This window comes from Lissotriton vulgaris, chromosome 7, assembly GCF_964263255.1.
Source record: "Lissotriton vulgaris chromosome 7, aLisVul1.2, whole genome shotgun sequence".
Classification (NCBI taxonomy): Eukaryota; Metazoa; Chordata; class Amphibia; order Caudata; family Salamandridae; genus Lissotriton; species Lissotriton vulgaris.
In genome coordinates, this window is record NC_141695.1 from 79,849,951 (window position 1) to 79,877,603 (window position 27,653).

The following is a 27,653-nucleotide window of genomic DNA, read 5'->3' on the forward strand; positions in this document are numbered from 1 at the left end:
TACTCCACATATACTACACAGTCAATGGAATGAGGATACTGGATTTGAAAGGAGAAGAAGTATGTTATTTCGTGTGGAGTAGTCACCTGTTAGTTGGGTGTCATTGGTAGTGGATGTTTGAGAACAAGTTTTGGGGGCTCATAGTACTAGAGAGAAAGGATGGGACAAAGGTATTTTTTATTTAAAAAAACAGAAATTAACTTAAGCATACGCATTTGCACATGTGACTTGGTAAGGTTTTATTGGCTGGAGCGAATGCCTCTATTATAAAGCCCTATCTGTGCACAGAAGAAGTAATGTTTAACATGATCTGGTGTGCACAGATAGGGAAATATGCAATTATTGTCATGACATTTCTTAATAGTCTTAGTGGCAGGCATAAACTCTTCTATATTGCCCCTATATGTACATAGAAGCAGCAAATAAGACAGTTTCTGATATACATCTCTTGTGGCGTAATATACATTTTTACCTCATAATAATGAATGTTTCTCTAAACTGATTACAAAAAAAAATACAAAATCCTGAGATTAACGGTTGAAAAAGATTCATTTATTACCAAGGACCTTTCAGAATGCCTGGTGGTGGTGACAGCTCTCTCACCTACCCACACCTGAATGACCTGCTTATCAAAGCATCCACACCTTTGTAGGGTGTCCTTTCCAGCAGTTGAGATCCTACAGATTTCAACTTGCAAGTCAGCTTTGCCAATATCACACCAGTGCAGTCCATCTATGAGAAGTATTGGATGTACAAAAGCATACGATTTTTTCCTTCAAGGATAAACTGTGGCTTAGGAAGGGTAAATGTCTCAAACTCCAAAATACTCTTGATTTGACAAGACAGCCTTTTGTGCACCATAAAGTCATTGACCTTCATGGTCGATACCTCTACACTCCATTTAATATCTCTGCAATGATGAAACCTGGGTAATTTCCTTAGTGGAAGGTCTTGCACAAAATTACACACTAATTACACATTAATATGCAAAAGGCAGTTCCAAAACCTCTTGCACAAAAAAGGGACAAAGACTCATTTTGTGCTAAAATGCATGAAAGCAGCATGATGCGATGCATGTGAGCAGCCATTTGCATTACGGCACGGTACTTCAGGATACCAGTCTGCTACTGCCTGCCAATAGTGTTTCCATGCTCATCCCACTGCAAATGTACCATCTTCCTGCCAATGTCTCCCATCTCTCCCTACTTTACTTTCACTTTAAGTCTACTTCCTATGAGATTGTGAGTTTACTTTTCAATTTTTCCTTGCCTGTCTGTGCATTTTTTTTTGTCACCATCCCCTCTGTGTCATCGCGGAGACAGGCAGTGTACCTGAGCACTTCTGATCCAAATTACAAAATGGGGGGGTGATCCTGTAGAATATTGTTTTCAAAGAGTAGGTGGAAGCACTAGTGTTATTTTTGTAGTGTGAACTTGACTTCACTAGATTAAAAAAAAATATTTTTGGCTTTGAGCTTCTCCACAGCAGCAAAACCATTTCAGCTGACCCTCGCAATGAAGGTATTCAAAATTGTGGTAGAATAGCATGGCTCCCAATAACCATAACAATGAATGTTGCTAGCAAAAAGTTTTTTTAAAGTGCCATAGAATTAATAATAATTAGATACACACACTGACTTCAGGAAGTGGTGAGTGCCCACATGGCACACAAAGAAGGAGGCTTGGAGTACAAAGACAAAAAAGGCTGTCCTTGTCTGTCACACACTCACTCAACAAAATGGTTGTCACCAACATTAAATGACCCACAGGAGATTGACTGCAGACCAAATCTTCTTACTACTCTGTACGCTAGATCTTTTAATAGAACCTTCTACCATTAAACTTCTTGATCTGGCTCTGCAGGTCAGTCAGTTCAGACACAGGATTCTCTCCCAAGATTACATCAACATTTTATAAGTATGTATGGGTCAATCTGAAAGATCTACAAAATATTTACAGTGAAAGAGGTTCTTAATCTGGTGTATCCAAATGATTATTAACCCTGCATATCGGTACCCATGCAGTCCTAGTACTTTTGTACGCGGACAACACAGTACTTGTAGCGTTAACAGTAAATGACCTTCAAAGTCTTTTACATGGTTTTAAAGATTTTATGATTAAAGGAAACCTTAAGGTAAATCACCAAACGCTGTTTAGAATGCCATTTGGCCCTAAAATGTACTAAGTGTAAGAGTTTTGACATTGGCGGGACACCAATAGAAAGCTTTTTTCTTTTAATTACCTAGGCCTTGATCCTAATGGGTCTTGGGAGAAGCTAATAAAGCAGAGAATGATAAAGATGAGGGCAGCTTGTAAAATGATATGAGGTTTGCTAAAAAGCTAGGGCATAAATCAGGAGATTATTCTGCCGTATAGAAACAAGTGCTCATCTCTTGGTGTTTATGGGGGAGGAGTGTGGGATGCACTACCATAGGAAAGCTACAGGCAGCAGAAAACACATTGGTATGTATACTCTTAGCCTTACCCAAAGCTATACCAAGATGTATTACACATACTGAATTGGGAATCAGATTTACGGATCATTTTATCAGTATAGCTACCTTACTACTTACTTACTACTTTTATCGGTATAGCTACCTTACTACTTTGGGTGAAGTTATGGAGCACTTATATGGAGCACTTGTATGGATGGTTTTTCGATGAAACATTTAAAGGATTGTTTAAATCTTGACATTATTTCTGCTATTCCATGGCTGGTTTATGTTAAAAATGCCTTCTATAAACTAGGCCTGAGTTTTCTCTTGAATTCTCCCAAAGGCATATGCGCCCAGAATAAAGAAAGTGTTAAAGAGATTGTTGCTTCACAAAGAGAAGATATCAGAACAGTGGCGGTTTTCACCAAGTAGCATGGTGGACTGGGGGGTTGAAAAATAAATTAAAATTTAACTTAACTTGATGCTGGACCCTCGTGTCGTCTGGTGTAGACGTCCCTTATTGAAGCTCTGCTGTTAGCAGTTAGGCCTACCTTGACCCCAAACCCTAGAAGACGGTTGCAGCCCCGACCGCATTTCCCAGGGACGGCCCCCCCAATTTCGTCTATGGTCACCGTGACCATAGACGAAATTGTGATGGACCTAAATGGTGCACAGTGGTTCTCAAAAGTGGATTTAAACTCTTGGTACCATCAATAGATGCTCGAGGTGGAAAGCCGATACATTACTACTTTCTCCACACATGTGGGGCTACGCCGTTTCAAGAGACTGAGCTTTGGGGTGTCTTCAGTGGTGGAAGTGTTTAAGGAGGCAATGTGGGAAGCACTATCTGGCCTAGTACAAGTTATCAAAGTCAGCAATAACATTCTGATCTTCTCGAAGTCGCAAGAGGAGCACCATGTGAGGTTGAGAGCCACTCTTCAGCGACTGGTGGAGCAAGGTCTAACTCTTCATCAAAAGAAGTGTGACTTCTATGCTACAGAGGTCGAGTTTTTTGGGTATCGGTTCTCAGCCGGGGTTTGGAGGTGAATCCGGCCAAGGTGGATGCCATCAGAATGGTGGCAATTCCTCAAACGTCATCTGAAGTGCGGAGTTTCCTAGGGATGGCAATCTACTGTGGCCGGTTTATTCCTTGGTTGGCCACCATCTCGGAACCTCTCCAGCAACTCACCAAAAAGGACGTAATGTAGCAGTTGACTGATAAGGAAGCATAAGCGTTTGCTGATGTAAAGAAGGCACTGTTGAAGGGTGCCACAGTAGCGTGCTTTCGGCCCGGACCGGCCACAGGGCTGATTCTGGATGCCAACCCGTGGGACTTGGATCCTGCAGAGGACAGACCAGGATGAGTGCATGCCCATTGCATATGCCAGCCGCGCACTCACTGCGGTGGAAACGCGATTTGAACAGATTGAGAGGGAAGCCATTGCTATCTAGTGGGCGTTTCAACACTTCCAAATTTACCTGTGTGGTCATACGTTTACTGTGGTGATGGACGATAAGCCGTTAGTACCTCTCTTTGCCGGGACAGCGAGGAATGGGCCACCGCAAATTGAGAAATGGGCTGTCCTGATTCAGCAATACCATTTTGAGGTGGTGTACCGCCCGTGAGCGAGCAACCCGGCTGACTATCTGTCACGACACCCTCTGGCTCCGAGTAGAGTCCAGGGGCGGGAGGTTGATGAAGGAGCCGAGATATTTGTGAGACAACTGCTGGAAGAGGCCCGCCCCAGGCGCTGCTGCTGGAAGACATCAGGAAGGCGTCACTGCAAGATGCCTGTTTACAGGCTGTGTCTCGAACTCTAAGTGATCATCAGTGGAAGTGGTTCCTAAGTGGAAATGACTGAAAATTGGCCGACAACAAGGAATACTGAGAGGGCATGTGAAATGCCCTGATGAGCTGAGTGCGGCGGGGGACAGCATAATTTTGTGAGGCCCGCGCATAGTAATATCAGCAGCACTACAAGGTTGAACTGTAGATCTGGCGCACCGGGGGCACTAGGGTATCGAGAAGACAAAGTGAGATTGAAAGTATGGTTTCCGGGCATGGATCGGCTTGTGGAGAACAAAGTAAGCAAGTGCCATGCGTGCCTGATAACAGGGGCTGACCCACCAAAGCGTCCATCATTACAGAAGGTCCCAGTATGTTGTAGTGTAGTTCCTATATTCCCAATAGGGTCTGCGCATTGGAATACCATAAACGATAGTTTAGACGTAGGACTTAGGTCGACTAGGTCTCTATTGAATATGTTAAACTTAATTGTGTGCGCCAGTGCGCTCAGAGGTCACTAGAAACTTTCTTGAATACACAAGAAGGGATTAGTCTCTGACAACCATATAACATGACAACTTTGCTCCCCCTGAAATAAGGAATATATCTCCAGAGTCGCAGAAACAATAGATGGCTATTTCACTCAGTCAAGCGTGCATGCTTCGTTTCACCAGCAGTGCAGAGAAATAGAGACGGGCATTTTCAATAAAAATGTTATTTATTGAGCAGTGTGCTTTCTCATGCAAGAGAAGTGAATTGCTACAATCGTAATACTTGCTATGAAGTAAAGTGCGTACAGTAAAAGGAGTTTTATGATATAATACTGTAAAAGCATTTATATGGTCTCTAAGCCATAAGATACTTAAAATAGATAAAATACATGCAATGATAAATAACGACTAAAAGTACTCAACTGGTGCATCTAAAATGCGCCTACCCAGGTGTACCTAACCTAAGTCAAGTACAAGGGAAGGAGTAAGTGAGGTTTAGCTTGAGTTAAATATTTCTGCCAAGAATCTATCCAAGAATTCTCTAAGGGTCTAATCAGCTCCGTACCTTGGTTATAGAATGAAGGAGGTCTTGTATCTCTCTCTCAGGACTCGATCTCCCAGTAACCCGCAAGGGTAGCACGGAAACACTGGAGCTAGATTTCTCGGCAGGAGAAAAGACAGCGTCTCTCTCAGTGCGTCAGCAGGGAGGGACGGCTTCCTTCGGCACTCGCATACAGCAGGGCGTCGGGCAAGTAGTTAGTCGATCTGCTCCAAAACAACTGTGTGTTTGTTAGGGCAGATGTGGGCATATTTATACCTGGAAGGAGCCGAGTTTGAAGTAAGGGTGGACATATTAACGTCACTAAGAACTCAAAGTTCTTTACACACTCCAGGAGGTCTGGGACAAATCATTACTGAAGCAGGGAGAATTCCCCTACTGCTGAAGGCTGGTTGTCTTCAAGAACTCGTTGTACTCTGGGAGCTTAGTGGAAGTAGCCATGCCGTATTTGGACTGCATTGGCTGTGTCTAAATATGGTTATGATTCTTATGCCTATATAAGGATATGATAAGTTATATCTATATAAGGGCATGAATCCGGAAAAGTACACTAGAGCCCTAGATACTTTACAACAATGTTACCCTGGTCGGGAGTGAGTTTGGACTTTGGGAGTCAGCCAGATGGGAGGCAAATGGAGGTGTTTGTGGACAGCCACTCAAAGTTTCCCGTAGTGGAGGTAGTTGCTTCGACAGCCTTTGAGTGCCCTCAGCCTGCATTGGAGAAGAAGTATGCTCTGCTAGGACTGCCGGAGGAGATACAAACAGATAATGGGCCGCCGTTCCAGGGACAGGATTTCCAAGATTTCCTTGACCAGCATGGCATACGTCATCGGAAAATAACACCACAGTGGCCTCAAGCCAATGGAGATGTTGAGCATTTCATGCGGACATGGATTGGAGTGGCCCAAGGTGTGAATTTGGAAATAAGCTTGCACCAGATTTTGAGAGCATATGTCAAACGGTTCACTGCACGACAAAATGCACGCCCCGCGATCTCCTGCTAAGAAGAGCCATGCAGAATGGCATACCTAGCAGTACCGGGTGGACCCTTGCAGTGTTGGAAGCAGAGCGGTCCCAGGCCAGCCGCCGGAGTGATAATGACCAGGCCAGTAAGAAAAGAGAGGTTCGGCTGGCCGACATCCAGGTGGGAGATTACGTGGTGGGAAAAGATCGACACCCGGGCTCCAAGTTTCGCACACATTCAAGCCTGGTCTATGGAAGTTGGTGCGGATCAAAGGTACTCTAATTGTTGTGGAAAAAGGGCATCAGAGAATAGCCCGTAATGTGTTGTGGTTCAAAAAGGCTCATGGTCCGAGTGAGGCAGCAGTGGAGCCTGACCTGGGGGTGCGGGTAGAAGGAAAAGCAGTGGTGCAAAGGGAAGGGAGCCCAACAGTCGGGGCTACCCCGGAAAGACCGAGGGGTGTGGTCGAGAACAGTGACCCCAATCACAGCCGTGACAACCACCACTGAGGTGCTGAGAACGGAGAAGACCGGAGTAGGCAACCTCACTTCGGGCTATGCCCTAATCCAAAGCCGAGCACCAGGCTGCAAGACTTTGTATGCTAAAGGGTCCCCGAGGAGGACGACCATGGTTGATGCCCAGGGGCGGGTAAAGGACTCTGTTCCTGGATGTTGCCTGAGTGACATTTTGTTCTGCTGTTTAGTCTAAGTTGTTAGGTTGGATGGGATGTAGTGAGCCACCCAGCCACTGCAATACCTTGAATGGCACTCAACTCCCTGGGCCGGGCGTGGACCGGGGAGTATATATTAAAGGGTGATGTAAGCGTACGTGGCTGACGGCACGAACGGAGCACTGGTGTAGACATCCCTTACTGAAGCTCCGCTGTTAGAAGTTTGGCCTATCTTGTCCCCAACCCCTAGAAGATGGTTGCAGCCCAACCACATTTCCGATGGGCTCCCCCTTGTTCCCGTCAAAGCTCTGTATGCTTGTTACGCAAATGAAACAAATAATTCTGTACTGAGGCCTTTGAAATGTGACAAACTCCAGAGGCAAGTCCATAGAGGTTTTGCCACGGGGAGTTTGCTAATGGAGATCAGGAAGGCCCGGAAGATGTACTGACAATTCGCGTTTGGTCACTTTTTAGGAGAAAATCAAACCAACACAAAGTTGAAATTTCCAGCTGTATCAGTCGAGCAGTGTAATCATTATATCCATACAACTCCGATAAATTAGTAGGTAGCCTTGCGACTCCGTTTGAAGAGTTTCTTGAGGACACCAATCCAACTCATACATCTTTTTGTTCAGGTGCCAAATTTACTACAGATTTAATTTACTGCACCTTAGCCACTTTCAGAGCTGCTGGAGGCCCTGGCCCGAACATCACCCCCAGAAGAATCTTCAGAGACGCAGATTGGGCCAACCTTCTTGAGCTATTCCTAAAAAATTGCCTAATGGAAAATGTAGTCCCAGACACTTGGAAAGTCGCCATACTAACCCCAATCCATAACAAGCATTGGCACAGCCAATATGTCTCGCCTTTGGGACCTTATAAGTTGTTAGTCATGCAGTACATTATCGTGGGTGTTGTTCCGCCATGGATGAAACCACTGTCAGGCTTATCTGCACCACTTTTGCATTTGATGTTACAAATGCCCCCCAACTCTGACCGGCTGCACTGCACTGAAAAAGGTGGGTGGGCAAAGTCCCGGATGGGACCAGTGCAGGCTGCTAGTGGACCCTTTTGACTTTCTTCCTAGGGAGGACAACATTACAGCTCAAGATTTTTTATGCTTGCATCTCCACTTTGCACCCCAACACAGTGCATACACCATACAGGTAAGTATTTTATAAAATGCCACATACCTGCCCAGTGCCTGTCTTATAAGGCAAAGAACAGTCTAAACCCAGCTCATAATCTAGGTAGTTTCTGAACATACATTTCATCCCCAAAGTAAACTCTGAAGTAAAAGTGACCAACTTCATATTACTCCTGTTTCAGAAGAAACCATCACTCCTTTAAATGAAGTGCAGCATGGAGGTAACCAGATCAAATGGTATGGCCTAGCAAACTAAGTATTGTCAATGTTGTTAGCACGGTAAACAGCCATTACAACGAGGCTTTTACCACACAAGTTGTTACATCGCATACGTAACAATGCATAATTCATGCAGGGCCTGCAAACACCTGATCTGCCATTGGTACAATATTCTGCAACAGTAAAGTACAGAAAACAAAGCAAGGGTGTAAACTCTTGTAGAGGGCAAGGCCAAAGAGTTTAAAGCATTGTCCGCAACCAAGAGGACACAGTCTGACAACACAAATCTAAAGCAACTGCTTAACTAAGCTATTTAAACACTTTGATCAAAAACATATCAATGGCATAAAGTGCTACATACGTGCCAAGTAACACTAACACAGACAGTAAGTACCCATCCATTACCCAAGTCTCTTCCACCACACCCTCAACTATGTCAACTGCCAACATTGGTCAGTGCATGTTAAGCTACTTTTTGTGTGGTTCTGTGGTTAATTCAATACCAAAACTAACTACCCAGGCCATTCTAGCCTCTCGCAACATTGTGACAATGGAGAAAGAGACGTAGGCCTCTCAAGGGGCATGCACAGCTATCAATCATAACTTTGCCTTGTCAAACCAACTTCCAAGCAGAAGTCAGTCAGTCTGTTTTGTTTCAATTTTATTTCGGCTAATATAGCCATAAAAGCAGGAAGTACAGAAAAAAAACCATTTACAGACAATATATACAGTGCCCTTTGCCAACAAATAGTCACATAAACAGGTTACAATTAATATAATGGGGCAAATAATAATTGATCCATGTCAATAATTTTACAATACTATGTTAAAATCAGATCTCACTTTATAATTTAAATAAAAAGTTATATTCCATAATTTGAAAGCCAGATTAAACAACCAGAGTTTAAAATCTTTAAAAACCACATTTAGAAAGTGAACTCAGTGCATTCTATACTACTTATACAGGTTAGAGAATACTACGGACCCCATTACTGCATTATAGCTTGTAGTCAAGCTTTTTTCTAATGAGGTACACGTTAAATAAAAACCTACTTGTGCAAAACACTACCAGGTGTGAGGTATTAGAATTGATTATACGCTCTGCCTCTTTATATGACCTAATGCCCATATTATTGCAGAGGGGTCTAATCCAACGGTTCCTAGGTGACTTGTAGACCGGACAAAAAAAACGTAAATGGACATCGTCTTCCTTTGTCTTTTGGGAGCAGAGGATACAAAGGCCATTATCATTTTTACCCCCCCATCTGCATGTGTTAGCATTCGTCTGAAGCACCCCATATCTAAATTGCAATTATAACGTTTTTGCTAGTGGTGGTCCTATCTCATCCATGAATGGTTCAAATACAGCATTATCCTTTACAATCAAGAATTTCTGGGTCAATGTGCCAGTGGATGAGCTATGAAGTAGCTCGCCATTGACATAGGACCAGAAAATCAACTTTAAGAGCTTTTTACCCAGGGGTGTCATATTCTGGGGTTCTTCCCAATAATGGAACAATCCTAACCTGATACACCACCAACCAATTTTCTTATACACATCAATCTGGATGATTTCTCTCCATCTACTTACTCTGAATGGAGCTACCCCATTATAGGAGACTGTATTCACAGTATTGTCTGATGTGCCCCCATACAGTAGCTTGAAGTGTGCTACCCACAACCCCTCAGTTATAACGCATTCAAGTCCCTCACCTGGGTCTTGCACCAGAAAGGGTTTTTTAATTACAGCCCAAAACCGGGCACTATTTTTCAGAATTTTTGGATCCAAGATCTCATCCCACTCCTCATTCCTCAAAGATTCTTTGCGATTGGCAGTGGCTGATTTATATTCTCTGCGACAGCATTTGACCAAATCTTTATTGCAGGGGTTTGTTGCCAAAGCAGATCTTAGGTTACGTGCTGCTTTAGAGCATTCTTGGTTGAACCAACGCGGACCATTATTCATAGACTTCTTTACTCGGTCTGTCATTAGAGTGGAAACTTTGTCTGTTAAATTTTGAAAAGCAGACAAGATATGTAAAGGATCTGAATCGACCTGAGTGCAACTACTTATCTCTTCACTACAGGTGTCTTTAATATTTTTATATATCAGATCCGGTGAACACATGGCCCATTTTAATCGGCGCCTACCATCCGTTGCCCTTACACTCCCAACAGTCTGACTGCAACTTGTATTAACCACCCAAGGACCTCTAAGATGGATAGTTAGCGGATTGTGATCTCTAAATTCATAATTTTCAATTGCAAAGCAATCTACAAAAGTCTGCATAGGGAAGGTAAGTAATATGTAATCTATAAATGTCCCTTTCCCATGCCCTTTAAAAGTTGGGATATCAAAGCGTTTCCTGGTGTCACACAGTGCCATTGTTAGAGTGAGGTCATTGTCATTTAAAAGATCATTGAGAAGGTCCCCCTCCACTGTATGTTCTAAGTGGAGGCCATCAAGTCTATCACAATGAATTTCCTGAAGATTTTTCATTAGAGGGTCCCCACAGGGATGAACATTGAAATCACCCATAATCATTAGATTATGTGAGCAATCCTTCATTGTTGAGCTAACATAGTCATTTAACATTTTTAGGTTATTCATTGCAATGCACGTATTAGTCGCATTATAAAAATTAATCATACCAGCCATACAATTATCTTTAGCTAAAACCAAGCCTAAAATACCATAATTGCTAGAGGCCCTTCTTTGTACACTGCATGTCATAGCTACAGAGATAAACGTGACAAGCCCCCCTTTTGGTCTACCCCTGCCTGCCGCAGTTGCAGGTACATAGAAAGCCTTGTATCCTTCAATAAAAAGGTCACACTTTACTGACCAAGTCTCTTGTAAACATATGATCTGAAAACATTTAATATACTTGATCCAGTTCTCATCTTGTAGTTTAGTGGCCAGTCCAGCAACATTCCAGCTAATAACATTATTTTTTTGGGTAGCAGACTGACTTGCATCTATAGGCTGGTCTGATGGAACATGTGCAATACTTTGATCCTCCTGCTCCATTAGTCAGTTGCATGCATCCAGGCCTGAGAATACTTCAAATCTGTTCTGTGTAGTCACGTTACTCCCTCTCCAACCATAGTTAATGTCATAATTATATTGGGCCGGTATCTGCCATTCATTCCCCCCTTGGCTAGCAGTATTACACGTATATGGTCCTGCCGATATGGGAGAACGAGTTTGAGTCATTGGCCTCAAGCCTCGAGGTTCTCTTGGTGTACTTGGCCCAGGTGCATAGAAGTACCCTAATGGTCGCACACAAACACTGTTTGGGCTGTACACTAGTGCAGATGCACGCAATAGCACTGTAGCAACATGTTGTGGATGTTTAAAATTAATTACCACACAATCCCTGATGATGATTTGCGAGAGGAGCCTACCCAATTGACCCTTTCTGTTGAAATGATTTGGTCATAGAAGTGGGTTGGAAAACCACAACTTTTGTTGAGCCAGGCTACTGTTCTATTTTTCAGTGAGTCCTGAGACTCCCCACGTGGCAAGGAAGGATGTTTTTCAAAACATGGAACATTAGTTAGTACTACCACGTAGGGTACACAGTCAGGCGGGAGATTAACAGTTTTTTCCTGTAAGTTGGCACAGAACTGTTAGACAGTGTTTTTGGCACTTGATTACTTGCTTGGGTTGCTAGAGGTGGATTTTCAGCAACCCTGGTAACTAACAAGCCTGGGGCACTTCGCTTCTGTGCGCTCTCCGCCCTATCGGCCTTCCCCTTCATAGATTTATTGGAGGTAGTGCTAGTGTTAATGTTAGGGGCGGTTGCTTTTATAGCCAGATGGGCCTCCACCAATCCTCCCAGCCTTTCTACCTCTGAAGCTACTACATCTAATCTTGTTAATAGTGGCGTCATTAACTCTGTAATTTTCTCCTCCATCTTACTTAGTAATGTGCTGATTAGGGTCTCAAGGTGGTTAGAATTTAGACCTAGCCCTCCCTCACTATTTCCGTCCCCATCGCTAACACTTATGACTGGGATACCAGCATTTTTAGCATTGGGATGGCAAGTGTCCGCTCTCTTTTTAGTATTCTTCCCTTCACGTTTCGCCAGATTCTTCCTACACTTCCTTATAGGCCTTAATGTTGGACGGGCCGAATCGGAATCTTCACTGGAGGAATTTTGCGGACCTGAGTGCACCTCAGCATGTACCTGAGCTTGAACCACAAACCTATGTGCCCCTTCATTGCCAGAGTTAGGATTCCCTTCTGTATGTCCCTCTGACCCTACTACAACGTGGGTGGGCATAATTTCAGGTGGTGCAGGGAGATTACTACAGCGTCCTAATGAAGCCCTACGCTCGTTGTTGATTTGATTAACTTTTTTAACCAGAAAGTTATCCATAGTATTCAAGCCAATGACCGGCGTGTCGTTAGTAAGTCTGGGCATTATGATGTGAATTGTAGTTATAATTTCACACAGTAAACCGGCAAATATGCCGTACAACCACTCTTTAAAACATATACCTTTAAGACAAATATTAAACTTAATGTTAAAGTCTCACATGAATGGTAAAGGTCTTTCAGCCTTATAAAGTTGGTCCAGGGTCTTTGGCCCGCCCCGACCTCCTCAGGCCTCTGAGGGCCACAGAGGGCCCGCCCTTTGCCCGGGCTTAGCCCCGGGTGCTCCCGCGCGCGACTCGCAGGGCGAGAGGCGTTCCTCTCTTTTGTGGCGCCTCCGGGCGCAGAGGTGGCATCAGGGACGCGATTCAGCCGCCGGGGCACCTGGGAGATGTAGTTTCTTGCCCCCCCAGTGGCAGTAGGCGAAGTTGCGGCGTGGGTGTGGGCGCGACAGCCATTCCCCTCACGGCGTCTCCCTCGCGCAGGTGGGGCACGAAGATGTAGCAGCCGTTCCCCTCACGGCAGAAAAGGAGATGATTCATGCATCCCACAGAGCGCTCGGCGCTCCTCTCTTTTGTGGTGCCTCCGGGCGCAGAGGTGGCGTCAGGGACGCGATTCAGCCGCTGGGGCGCCTGGGAGGTGTAGTTTCTTGGCCCCCCGGTGGCTGTAGGCGAAGTTGCGGTGTGGGCGTGGGCGCGACAGCCGTTCCCCTCACGGCGTCTCCCTCGCCCTGGTGGGGCATGAAGATGTAGCAGCCGTTCCCCTCACGGCAGGTAAGGAGATGATTCCCACGTCCCACAGAGCGCTCGGCGCTCCTCTCTTTTGTGGCGCCTCTGGGCGCAGAGGTGGCATCAGGGACGCGATTCAGCCGCCGGGGCACCTGGGAGGTGTAGTTTCTTGGCCTCCCGGTGGCTGTAGGCAAAGTTGCGGCGTGGGCGCGACAGCCGTTCCCCTCACTGCGTCTCCCTCGCGCTGGTGGGGCACGAAGATGTAGCAGCTGTTCCCCTCACGGCAGGTAAGGAGATGATTCCCGCGTCTGTTATATATATGTATTAGATATACAGATTCTTCTTTCCTTGTCACCATCTTTAATCCTAATAAATCAGGGGAAGGAATTTACAGTAAGGTAACTTCTATTTCTAAGTTGACTCTCACCCAAATTACCAGGCCCCCCCGACGCTCTCCCTCTTGAAGAGGGGATTGTGTTACAATGAAAAGTGTTGTACCTGAACCTATGCGGAGGTTCTAAGGCTCAAGTCTCCTGGAGGAGGATGACATCATAATCCTCAATGTAGGTGCACCAAACTAGAACCCGGAGGTTCCTAGCTAAGCCTGCTATATTCCATGATATTAATCTTACGGGTAAATTTTCCTTGAGAATGGGTAGGGCTGCATCCAACAATATGTCTTGTGTAGAATTGCCATCTAGAGGGACACTTTTAAAGTTTGTTTCTTCGAGTATTTCCATTAGTGATTCCCTCAGGCCTGATACTATTGGTGCAGCATAAACCAACCAACCCCAGTACAATTAGAAGTCTGATCACTCACCACTGCCATTACGGCAGGATCCGGTCTAGGGCTATCCTCGTAATTCAATGTGGGCACCACTGTCTGTGATTGCATAAGCTCTAGATCATTCATATTTAACTTCCCATCTTGAATATTTGAGGTTACCCCCAGGCCAATGCTGCCAAGCGACAAGAGTCAATCATTCTGATCCAAGGTACTCAGTGCCTGATATCTGTTATGAGTAGGGTTCTCAAAGATTGGACATCTGCTGAAATTAGGAGGCCTACTTGTGGTATTATGCAGAGGGACCTTTGCTAAATGGCTATAGAAATATCCCAGAGGATGCACACCCACACTGTTCTCACCCAGTTTCAGGGATGTTGCTCTAAATAACACAGTTGCAACATGTTTAGGGTGCCTAAAATTAATAATGATACATTCACCCCTGCAGGTTTTCCTGGCATTACCAATCCAGGGTATCCTTCTAGTTGTTAATATCTGGTCCGAATAATTTATCGGGAACCCACAGTTCTTATTCAGCCAGGAAACGGTTTTATGTTTAAGTGAATCATGAGATTCCTGGCGGAAATTAGACTCTGTAGGGTCTAAGGGTGGGACGTTGGAATGTACGACAACATATGGTTCACAATCTGGTGAGAGGTTAGTTGGGCGCATTTTCCTCGGCGGGGCTGATGACCCCACTGTGCTTGTTGGGACCACTTTGGTCTGTGTAGTCTGACCAACTGATCTGCTCGTTTCCCCGGCTTTAGCCGTGCTTACCCTCCCCACCAATGGCTTATGTACAACATTTCCAGGTATATCATCACTTTCCCTCAATTTCAAACCCTCGTCTATAGTTATTCGGGTTAGAAGACCTCCCAATCTAGACAGTTCAGCTGTCAAGACTTTTTTTTTGCCACTAGAGGCTTAACAACAATTTTTAATTTAGCCTCAAGCATCTTAGCTATATGGTCCAAAAGATCAGAGTTCATGCTAGTGCCATTGTTAATAGTCATAGTCTCCTTGTGTCCCACAGTGCTCCTCTGCACTGTTTCAGGTGTTTTCTTGTGCTGTGTTCCTCCCCGCTTAGTCAGTGTTTTCCTACATTTCCTTATAGCTCTCTTGACTGGAGAGCGCCGTATTGATACTTCCAAGGAATCATCTGGAAGTTCCTGGTCTAATACATCCTGATCTACAACTAATATTGACGGGGTTTCCACTATAGGGACATCAGTAGCAACATCAGAAATAGGAGGAGAGGACAGAATCAAATCACTACTGTCACCGGGGGGAGTAGTATTTATCACTGGGGGCGAATTGTCCCGACTCAGTGATTTCCTTCTATCATCATTAATCTTACTCACCATTTTGACTAAATAATTGACCATGGTTGATTTGTTCTTAGCCATTGGCATTACTTAAATGTTAGCCCTTAGAACGCTAATACCTTTAGAATCATGGCTAGTTGGGAATGGGCACACAAAGACAATATTTATAACAATACAAGTACTTCCTGTCTAAAAGTGTGAAACACAAATTATGATTTAAAATGAACTAAACAATCATAATAGTAAAATGTCTGTTACTTACTTTTCTGGTGTAGGAAATATCAGGGGGTGGCCCTGCCCTGCCTCAGTCTGCCCGGACTGCACAGACTGCCCCGCCCTTGTCCCGGCTTCTCCCGTGTGCGAATCGCGGGGCGAGAGGCGTTCCCTGCTAATGAGGCGTCACAACCGCCGCGTCCACCCCCGGGGCAGCTGGGTGATGTAGTTCCCCAGCTGCTGCTGCTCCGGGTGGATGGCGGTGAAGAAGCTGGCCATTTCCCTCACGGCGCGTTTCTGGTGCCTCCAGGACAGGGTATCACTCACCCTGAGCCGTTCCCGTCACGGCAGGCGTGGAAAGATCAGTAGTGGCCCCCCTTTCACGTTCTTGGCACTTTAGGAAAAATGTGGAAAGCAGAGCATGCTGGATATTGTAGTCCTAACCCCCAAGATGGGGGGGAGAAGAATACCTCTGCTCAAACTTGCAGGAACCGGGACTTCCTTTGGTTCACTGTGCCTGACAGTAAGAACATCTGAATTACAGAGAGTTTACACAGCACATTTTACGAATTCGGGGGCTTTTAGCAGACGTGCCGCTTTCTCTACTGATATCCAGAGCCTGCCGCCGCAAGGGCTGGTAATGTGGCTGGAAAAGACTCACCCATCGCCACTGCTTTGGTTTTTCGGCAGGGTGCAGGTACGCTGTGCCCAAGCTGGACATGGGCTCAAGCTCAGGAAAAGCTCAGGAAAAGATTTATCGTCGCGTTTCACTGTCCCAGACTGTCTCGGCCATAAATTATCGCCACCACTCCAGAAGCGCCGAAAACCCCGAATTAATGAAGGAGTCAGGAGCTGCAAGAACGCCAGCTACCTGCCACCATCAGCCTCCCCTCGTCGAGGGGAGCAGGAGCATGGAATCAGTCAGTCAAGTCACTCAATTGAGAATCTAAGTACTAAAGTTTTACAAGCCCCATCAAACTTAGTCTATAAAAAACCCCACTGAGTTTTTGCATTGGCCTGCTGGAAGTTAGTGAGTTAACCTCATTTAATGTGTGTTTTTAGGGGGCCGACTGAAACTGCCACAAAAAAAGCCTGTTTGCTTAGTAGGACCTGCCTATCTCCCAGCAGCCACACTGCTCGGGGTGCTGTAAATATATAGAATGCTCCCCTTTCTTCCAAGCAAGGTCAGGTGACTGGAAGCTCCACACACCATCAGCAGCGTGAATAACTTGAAACTAGACAATACTATAAAAGGGGCGTTCTTCGAATACGTTTGTAAATGGTGCGGCGATAAGTGATAATAAACCAGTTTACTTGCAAAACGTGGACATTTCAACTTTTGCTCTGTGTCCGAATGCAGTCTGATTCTTTTGCCTCGTGTACTAAATTGCATGACCCACCAATTGACAATGACCTCACAGGAAGCAACCAGGACATTTTTCCCAGTTAATATGTCAATAAATGAAAGCAGGAGCAGGCCCCAACGTCCATGTGCGATGCAAGAAACTATCAATGGCAATTAACATCCAACAAAACACCCACTATTTATAAAGGGGCACAGGGAAGAGGGAGGGAGAGATTGGGGATAAACAACTGAGCATCTGAGCACCAAGCCCTAAATATGCCCTCTAAAAACTTACCTCTCACACCCCAAGGGAGGGATCGCAGTCCCAGATTTTCACACTCAGGGAGGTGTCAGGTTATTTGCACAACCCAGACTCTCGATGCCTCTGGTTTTCACTTGCTCGGCATGGTAACTCTTCTGTAAATCCTGTCAAGCATTCAGGAGATGGGCAGCTGCAAACTCCTTCTCTTTGCCAGGAAGTTGTTTCCTTGATTGAAAGGGAAGTCCCAGAGCTGGAGGGGGGAGGGAACACGAAGAGGAGTTTCCCCCAGTACCAGTGTCAGATGTGATATGGATAACACAGATAAGAGGGAAAGGACGTGGGACGTCATTTAGAGGTGAACAATAACATATCACCACTCTTCTCGCGCTTCATTGACATGGGTGGGAGGCATCATTTTCCAGAAGGAGAAGTCGCTGCCAGCGGGAAAACAAATGAATGTGTCCAAAAATCAAGTAAATGGTGTTGAACGAGCCTCCCTATCAGAGGGAGCCCTGCGTGATATAAGGGGAAAAAAAGCAAACCTGAAAGAGAGAGCCATCTCCACTTTTCAAGCACGCACTCGTGCTTGTGGAGCACCGCTGCATGCTCCTGCAAGGTGGGTACCGCCACAAGCCTGAGTGTGTGCTTAAAAAAAGTGAGGCGACAGCTAATGGTCTCCTATTCAGCGCATTCTTGCTGCGTAGGCGAGACCTAAAAAGCACCCATGTTATAAACTGGCAAACCTTTGACGCATTGCCCTTCTGGATGAGAACAGCAAATGTTTTGCAAAAATGTTAAATAATGAACTGGAAGAATGGTCCTGCTGTAAGATCCTTATCCCAATCACCCAATCTGGCTTCAGGAGCGGACATGGAACTGAGGATAATTTAATTATACTCTCAGCGCTCATTTAAAATGCAAACTCCATTACCTCTCCACCTTTATACATGGCTTCTATTAATTTTAAACTTGCATTTGATAGAGTGGATAGAGGGAGACTATGGAAAAAGTTGTTGACGTGTAGCATAGCAGAAGGCCTCTTGGGTGCTATCATGAGCCATACACTTACAAATGGGAGTGAAACAAGGCTGTACTCTGGCGCCATTGCTGTTTAACCTCTACATAGCATGCATTAACAAGGCATTAGAGGCAGCAAATCCAGTTCCCCCGAAGTTTGCAGGGCATCACATACATTGTCTCCAGTATGCAGATGGCACTTTACTTTTTGACCATACAGTAGTAGGACTGCAGCGTTTATTGGCTAAATCGGTTACTGTGTAGAAAAAAGCTTAACATCATTTATAGCAAAACGAAAATAAACGGCCTTCAAAATTAAATTTCAGTATAAACAACACAGAGCTCGAACAAGTAACCAGGTTAAAAAACTTGGGCAGCTATTTTAATTCCAGTGACTCAATTAGAGCACGATAGAGTGTCAGTGGTAATGAACTTCAAGAAGTTAGCCTAATCATTAAATGGGCCAGATCTCACAGAAATATGTAACGTAATTAATGCCAAATGTATACCCACTCTTGCGTATGGAACCCTGACTTTTAATATCAACATTTCTGTCTGGACAAAGCCCAATTGAAGTGCTATAGATGACTTTTTAACCTTTCTAATGCAGCTCCATCCTCAAAAGTTCCCCTGGAATTCAGGCTTTGCAAACAGGTATTAACGTCAAAAGCAGGATCCTGGGATACTGCGGAAAGTTGACCAGGACAGACGGAGGGTCACTAAAGGGAATGATCCTTTAGGGCATCTTTCATAAATCTCTACTATGGGAAGGTTTCTTGAGGGATACAATGATAGCCTTGGAGATGACGATTATTCCACTTCCTAACTTGTCCGCAAAGCTTTCAGCTTAATTTTTGTTAAACATCATCAAGGATCCAAACAAGGGTCCCAGATATCCGTGAACTGTCGCTGGAGCCCCACGCTAATTTTTGTGACCCCCTATATCAAGAACTAGGGAGAGACGCGTATCTAGGCTCCCCAAGAAAATATTCAAGAGAGAGTTAATGAGAGTGAGATGTGGGCTCATCCCTTTAAAGGCCTACAAATTCGGAAGACTAACTGGATCCTTTGATCAACAATGTAACTTCCTGAAGGAAACTCTTGCACTCATGATATGTGTCTGCCCAGAAATTCTGAGAGACCTCTTGCTAAAACTGCTGTTTTGAAATCTCAGCATAAGGCATAGCAACACTGCTGTTCTTGCTTTCCTGAGCGGTTTGAACCCACAATTAACAGCCAGGGAGATGACATTTCTTAAAGAAACTAAAAACATTTTGGCCCTCGCACCATTAAATTCCTAAACAATCATGTCTTTGAAATGTGGGAGAACTTTAGAACCGTATTGTGCCTTTTAGAATTAGTTTTAATTCATGCATAATCAAAGCACTGCCTCTTTAGGGAAACTGGTCTTTTTTCGAGTCACTTGGTAGAATGTTTACTTGTCGTCTGACACGTTATTGAAGTCTGAATATTTACTTGTCATTTTTATAATGCTTGATTATTCTACTCTGACTTATGGTACTTTATGGAAATAGCTTTTTTCTTTTTTTGGTAGGGTGTCACGTCTCATACTTTTTATTTGTTGTTTTTAAAATGTGTCACTATTCTACCATGTTTGTTACATTGTGAGTTTTTCATAACTTGAAACATATCTATCTATCTATCTATCTATCTATCTATCTATCTATCTATCTATCTATCTATCTATCTATCTATCTATCTATCTATCTATCTATCTATCTATCTATCTATCTATCTATCTATCTATCTATCTATCTATCTATCCATCTATCCATCTATCCATCTATCCATCTATCTATCTATCTATCTATCTATCTATCTATCTATCTATCTATCTATCTATCTATCTATCTATCTATCTATCTATCTATCTATCTATCTATCTATCTATCTATCTATCTATCTATCTATCTATCTATCTGTCTATCTGTCTATCTGTCTATCTGTCTATCTGTCTATCTGTCTATCTGTCTATCTAGCTATCTAGCTATCTTCCTTCTGCTGCCTTCATGCACCAGGACCTGGGAAAGCAGGGAAACAAAGTGAAAGCTCGGAGAAACAGATTCTGTTCATGGCTGTCCATAACACAATGATGTGCAATTAGTGTTGGAAGACTCGCTCTAACTGTGGTTCACGCTAGTATCATCAATGTGTGGGGGGCACCAACAATGGTTGAAGCATTTCAGGAAGCCAAAGATAAAAATGTGTCGCAATCATCATAACCAAACTGTCTTCTTTTTTTTTTTTTTTTTTGCAGCAACCCTGGTGCTTTGAACTCTGTATCCTGGACAGCTGAAAATATTGGGCTGGCACAAAAGGCAATAAAGGAATCATCTCAGAATATTGTACTGATGTCTCTCAATGTAAGTTCCTCTATTTTCTTGTCAGGTAGGAGAGAGCTTGCATGATGTGTATTAGAGGGACAGAGTTATTCTATAGTATGAGGTGTAGAATTGTGACTAGTGCATGAGCTTTTAAGATGTGCAGGTTGAGTACCATGCTATGGACCCAACCACCTCTTCACCTGAGTCACTATAATGAGAATGAGGACACCAGGTTGTTGCCCCCTAATCAATGATACTAGAGCATCCTTAATGTGGAAATACCAGAATGGCCGGGCACGAGGTGCATGTGGTTATCGAAGAGAACTTATCTCTGCACTGTCAAATAATAATAATAATATTAAGGGTGAGAACCCTCACCCAACCTTAAGTGGCATGCTTCATCATTGGGTCCCTCCTCACACCAGGGCCCTTTGTACCTGGTGAGGACTACAACTCCCCTTACCAGAGAGGAGCTCTAGAAGTGTTTTCAAGTAACATGGATCCTAATGAGAGCGGTGGTCTGGATGAGTGCTGAGTACTAGGCGTGTGTGAAGTAAATATAAAAATAACTTTATTCTTGTGACTTGAATGATAAAGGTTAAAAAAGTATCAAGGAAGAGTGAAAATTCACCCCAATGCGAAGGTGGTCAACATGTTTCTGCCTTACAGTGACCTTGCTATGAGGTTCTCCACCAAACTTCAGCACCAATAATGTATGCCATTGTGCAGAAATCTATAAGTGAAGTGAAAAGACCTATTTAATCAATGAAAGATACAAACAGTGACCCCAAGGCTTGTCTAGGGACCCACTGTTGTTCTCATCTGATACAGTACAGAAGCACTTAAACAAAGAATCAATTCATTGAAGCGTTCGTTAATTTAACACACTTGAACTCAACATGTGTTCATAGTGTGAATAAGGTTGGCAAACATTAGTAATACTGCACACTACAGATATCATACTAATTGCAAACATAGTGCCCCATTATAATGTAGGTCTTACACACAACAGTTGGGATTTTGATTTCAACTCTTGCCTGTAATGGGGCAGACTGTGGAACAGGGCAACATACACAGAAAAGACGGAAAGTAAAAGATTTAAGATGCTGTGGAGCTCTCAATAGTGGTCAATTTAGTCATTTGCATTGATTGCTCTGGACAACATTCTCGTAAAAGGATGCAAAAAAACTGTGACATTTGGTAATAGGAAGATGCTGTAAGTCTAGGCATGGAAGAAATTAGCTCAGAACCTCAATTTATTAGCATCTGTATTTTGCGTTGTGTAAGGTAGCATTCTTGCGATGACACAAAGGCCAGCTGGGAACTCTACTACCGGAAGGGTATTGCGAAAAAGTGGCCTGTTCCTAAAAACATCAATTACATGTACAATAAAGTCAGTAAGTACTGATATCAATAGATCATAGACAACATACCTGGATTAATTCAATGCTTCCAATTAGTATGCATTCTATGTAGGCTAGGGAGGTGGACTCCACTCCCTTGGTGAAGTTGTTCACGCTCCGAGGAGTTCATGGAGTTCTGAAAAACTACGCTATGATACACGGAACAGAGTTTTTTCCTTGCTTGTGCTCACTAATGGTAAGTTGGTGAGCGAGGTAAACCAACGCTAGACCGTCTCCCAGCAAGATTTTTCAATGCTGGGGGTTGCGGATGGTCTCTACAGCTCGCATTGAGAAATCTTCCGATCAAGTTGAGGAAGCTGCCACTCAAGTAGAACCTCTGAGTGGGATGCCGTTTACGCTGATTTTACAGCACTTGACAAACACCCAGTGGTAAAATTCAGTGTGAATGTAATGAGGTAACCCACTCCGCCACTTGCAGAACTCTGCATAGCTTGGCGGAGTTTTTTCTCACTTCGCAAAACTCCATGAACTCTGCCCAGAGTAGGTTCTATGCTCCAAATTAGTATACATTGGTTATACAATATAATGTGTATCATTTGCCTAGTATAAATATAGGAAGCTCTATGTATAAATACATGTTATACAACTGTTTATGTGTGGAGGCTGAGGTGTTTTCTAACCCTCTATACTTGTGTGTTATATACTGTAGAACGTTATCCAGCTTCTGTAGCTAGCACTTATAAAATAAAGGCAGTGTTGTGTATTCACTTAAATTGCTTGCATATTATGATATAAATTAAAGAAGAGCAGCACCAACAATGTCATATATGAGGCCCTTAAAATGGCTTTTCAGCCTGAACCCCCAACGTTGTTCCCTTTAGAATAAAAGGTTTGGTTTTCCAGACTATACGTTTGTGAAATCTAATATGTTTTGTTAAGAATTTCCCATATCATTGCTACATTTGATACGGGTGTGATCTTCAAGGAACCACTGGATGTTCAGACCTAAATTATTCTCCATTTTCTGTTGGGTGAGGAGGCAGACAGAGCAGGAACCATATGAATAGTGCCCTCTAATCTTCTGAAGGGTCCAAAGGGTCTCTTCATTGTTTCTTAGTTGTCTGTGAGGTTTAGTATGTACAACCACATCCTTCAAGTTCTTACTACATTTAAAGGCAAACATTATTTTTTCCATACTCATCTCTCCTGTGTTAAGGATGTGCAAGCTCTTTGTGACTACCTTCATAACTGTTTTAGTTAAATGACTAAAAGTACTCGGTGAAACCGATATGGTCAATGGACAATAAGGTTGATCCTCCAGAAGTGCATCTGTATATGGTTGGTTCATGCTCTCTTTTCCGCTTTATGAACTAATTGTGGAGGGTAACTCCTTTATATTAAGTCTTTACTAAGTTCATCAGTGTGTTTTTTAACGTTCTCTAACTCAGAACAGTTCTTCCTTATTCTGAGTAATTGGTCAACTGGAAGGGTATTACATATGTCATTTGGATGGAAACTGTCAAACAGTAGAGAGATGTGTGCCATAGGATTTTTTACAGTTCCCCAAATGTATATGTCCCTTCTGGGTACAAAAATAGCATTACAAATTGAATTTAAGTCCTACTGTATTCAAAGGTGTATTTTATATGGTCATTCCTGGTACCAACTATTGTGTAAATTGGAAAAGCAACTTGGAGTCATCCTCCCACAGTACAAGGATGTTGTCAATATACCTTTTCCATAGTATTTGGTAATAGCTAGTTAAGGATTGCTGGACGGGTAGATATATGTTTATCAGAATTGTGCATTTATAGACTGCCCATCGACGTCTCTGTGGCCTACCATCAACGTCTCTGTGGCTTGGCAAAAAGGTTGGTTTTAAAATACAAAGAAGGTTTTTATCATTGCTAGAGTAGCACAGTCCATTGTGAAGGATATTGGTGTCATGTACTCTCACTTAGTCACATATCTGTGTTCCTGCTATCTGCAATGCCTTGCCTTGTGGGAAGTGGGTAGACAAGGGTTCTACATCATAGTTAAGCAGGTAATGTGCTTCTATATCAAATGGAATATCAGTCAAGATTATATATCATGTGAATATGATGGCATATCTGACACTATGGGTCATGGAAAACAGTCCACCAATTGTGAGAGGGCTCAAGAAGAGAAGGTGTTTTGTACCTTCTTCAATTCTTTGATCTTTATGTTGAACGGAGTCAGTTGTATTGAGCATTTTATTTGTTTCTCCAAGGCCTGAAATTCTACTAGAAGGAGATAAGCAGTATTTTTGGCTCTATTACTAATTAGAATTAGCCAGTCCGTGGTGCATTGCCACACAATCAGGGACCAGTCTTTCCTAAAATTCTTATTATCTAAAAATAATCTAGGTTCTTTGGTGACTATTAGCTCTTGAGGAGGAACTTTGCTACGAAGATACTCAGTTAGAATTGTTATGTTTTGTAATATTAATTTCTTGAGCGCACGGTTACCCAAGGCTGTCCTGGTGCTGGCTACTGATTTCCTATAAGCAGAATGTGTAATGACCTATGTGGCAAACAGCCAGGTTTTCATCCCTTTCCTGAATGCCAGCAGCTCAGTGGCGTTTCTGAGATGGATCGGAAGCTTGTTCCATGCCTGAGCTTCTACCACCCTAGCTAGCCTTTTTAGTTAGGGGTACTTTACCACTTTGGCTCTAGCGGAGCAAAGTGCCTTCTGGGAATGTACCATTAAAAACACTGTTTCAAGTGTTCTGGGCCTGTTCCGTGAATGGCCTTCAAAACCATACACAGGGATTTGAATTGATCCCATTGTTTCACTGGGAGCCAATGTAACCTTTTTATTTCTATTGTGACAGAAACAAATGTTGGTATCCCAGTCAGTAGTCTGGCTGCTGCATTCTGCACCAGTTGGAGCTTGTTTAGGTGTTTCCTTTGGCTATTAAGGTGGAGGCTATTACATTAGTCCACAATTAACAGGATTAGCAATGTTATCACTATCCTTTGACTGTCTGCTGAGAAGAATGATTTGATTTTCCTTATCATTCTAAGGAGATGGAAACTAGCAGAGGTTACAGCGTTTACCTGGTCCCCAAAGGTAAGTTTCTCGTCACCTATGACACCCAGAATTTTTACTTTCCTGGTTGGCTCAGGGAGAGTCCCTAGAGCTTCCGGACACCAATCTGTAGTCCAAAAGTTGACATTGTTGCCAGAAAAGATGACCTCCTTTTATTTGAGTTTAACTTCAAAGAGTTGGTCATCATCCATAACCTGACCGCTTTCATGCAGTCTTGGAACCTTTTTCCTTTCACGACCACCTGTCCAGGGTGTAGTGACACCACTATGTGCGTTTCATCTGTGTATGATGTCAGCTGAAATCCAAAGGATCTGATCACCGCTGCCCGAGGTGTCACATAAACATTAAAAAGGATGGGACTGAGGAAGGAGCCCTGTGGTACTCCACTTGGAAGTCCACCATTTGAGTTCTTTCTGTAAAGAAAGACTTCAAGAGGTTCCAAGCATTTTTTTGCACCCCACATGTCCACAAACGGTCCATCTGAACATCATGGTAGTCCTTGTCGAAGGCCACGGAGAGGTCCAGCATAATAGGTGCTACGTAGCCTCCTTGGTCCATGTCTTCTCTGTGATATGTAGGGCTGTTCAAATACGTTGTATGTAGTTTAGAGACCAGATCAGAGTAATGGTCACGTTTTTGGACACTGAGCTGTAGATCTGTTCTATAATCTCAACACACAAAATGGCTCAACATGGAGAAGTGACCGGACACACACTTAAAGTCCCTTCGGACCTCTTTTGTATGTTCTCATTATAATATAGGACCTTTTCAGGAATATGATGCTTACACATCAGTGGTCCTCAAGCGCACTCCTGCAACTCATGGGTGTGGGTCCTTCCCTTTCCTCCTTTTGACCAACTCAAAACACTACACTTTGTTAGACCTTGAGCACACTGATGCATTTTGTAAGTTTTCTTTCTTTCTCTTTTTGATTAACTCAAGACATTACTCCCAAATCAGTGTTCTCTTCATACATCAATTTCTAAGTTGACTTCTGTTGAGCATGAAACAGCATTTTAGTTATTTTTCTTTCCCCCTTTTCCACGTATGTACCTCTGTTTCAAAGGTTGCAATATAACAGGCTAAAGCTGAATTCAAACAACCAACTGTTGTGGGTTAGACATACCTTATGATTGTGCACTACATTTACAGTTGCATGACACCTGTGATGTGTAGTATTACTAATGCAAGCTCACCTTATTCACTCTTTAAACGCATGTTGAGTTCAAGTGACTTAAAATAATGAACATTTGAATGGATTTATTCGTTGTTTAAGTACTTTTGTACTGTTTCAGGTGAGTCATGTGTGGGTCTCCTAGACGAGCCTTGTGGGTCACCGTTTGTATCAATCATTGATTAAACATTTGTTCATTTCACTTCACTTATAGGTTGCTGCAGATTGACATACATTATTGGTCTTGAAAAAAGGCTAAGAACCTCACAGCAAGGTCATTGTGAGATAGAAACATGTTGACTATCTTTGCACTGAAGGGACTTCTCACTCCTTCTTGATCTTTTGTGACCTTACTCTTGGAGTTACAAGAATAATGTTTTCATTTCAGCCTACCAAGAGGTACATGTAATTTACTTCACACATTATTAGAACTCTCCACTCCTCACCCAGATTACCACCCTTGCCAGGACCCAAATTACTTGATTACTCCTCAAGAGCTCCTCTCTATTATAGAAAGTTGTTGCCTACACCAGGTTCAAATGGCCCTGGTAAGAGGAGGGACCTGCTGATAAAGCATACATCCTATCTGTTGGGAGGGATCTTGTCCTCAATATTATGATTATTTGACAGTACAGAGATACCTTCTGTTTGATAACCACACACACCTTGTTGCGCCCTCTCGTGTTCTTTGAGAGTCCCGCCCTAGCTCTACTGAACCGCCAGACCTCCCGAGGCTTCGCCGGGAGCAACAACGCTGCCGAGGTGCGGCGCAACGTTAATTTTAATCAGTGCCTGGACACTTTTACTCACTGTGCTCTCTGCTTCAGGGGCTGCGCTGAGGACATCGCGCACCCCTTGTCCTCCTGGGATTCCCTTGTCTGCCGCCGCCAGAGCGCCCTACGCTGAGCGTTCCCTCCCCCTCTGACGGGCAGGTCACGAGGGCGGGGACGGGCGTGCCTACCATCTTGGGCTGCTCTCTGGTTGGCGGGGCAGCTCCTCTGTCCCTCCACCCCCTGCCACGCCCCTACTTCTTCCGGTCCCCTACTTATGGCACTACTATCCCGGCCGCGCAGCGGACGAGCGCAGCGGGCGCGACGAAGGCGCGCCGAAGTTGCGCCTAAGTTAAGCCCGTCTGCGCCCGTCCGCGATGGGCCGGGACCTGGGGCCACCCCCCCTGCCTCTTCATTGTCATACACGCCTGCACAACTCCTCGCCTGCACTGCTGATGTGCCTCTTCCCCATACCCTCATGCAGCACCTTGTTGCATTAGATATCTATGTCCCCCATTCAGACTGTGTTGTGTCTCCACGCCCCACACTTTCCTTGCCTGTTCAGGACACCGGATCTCCCCCCATTAGACCCTCATCACCCCCTCA

General features: G+C 43.9%; 1 protein-coding gene across 1 annotated transcript in view; it reads left to right on the plus strand.

Annotated features, from left to right (window-relative positions):
• Positions 1-27,653, plus strand: part of LOC147700823 (putative DBH-like monooxygenase protein 2) — a 173,375-nt gene that overhangs the window by 131,266 nt on the left and 14,456 nt on the right. Inside the window, exon 12 of the mRNA XM_086929743.1 lies at positions 20,601-20,706. Within this exon, the coding sequence (XP_086785869.1) occupies positions 20,601-20,706 (106 nt within the window). The remainder of the gene's footprint in view (positions 1-20,600; positions 20,707-27,653) is intronic.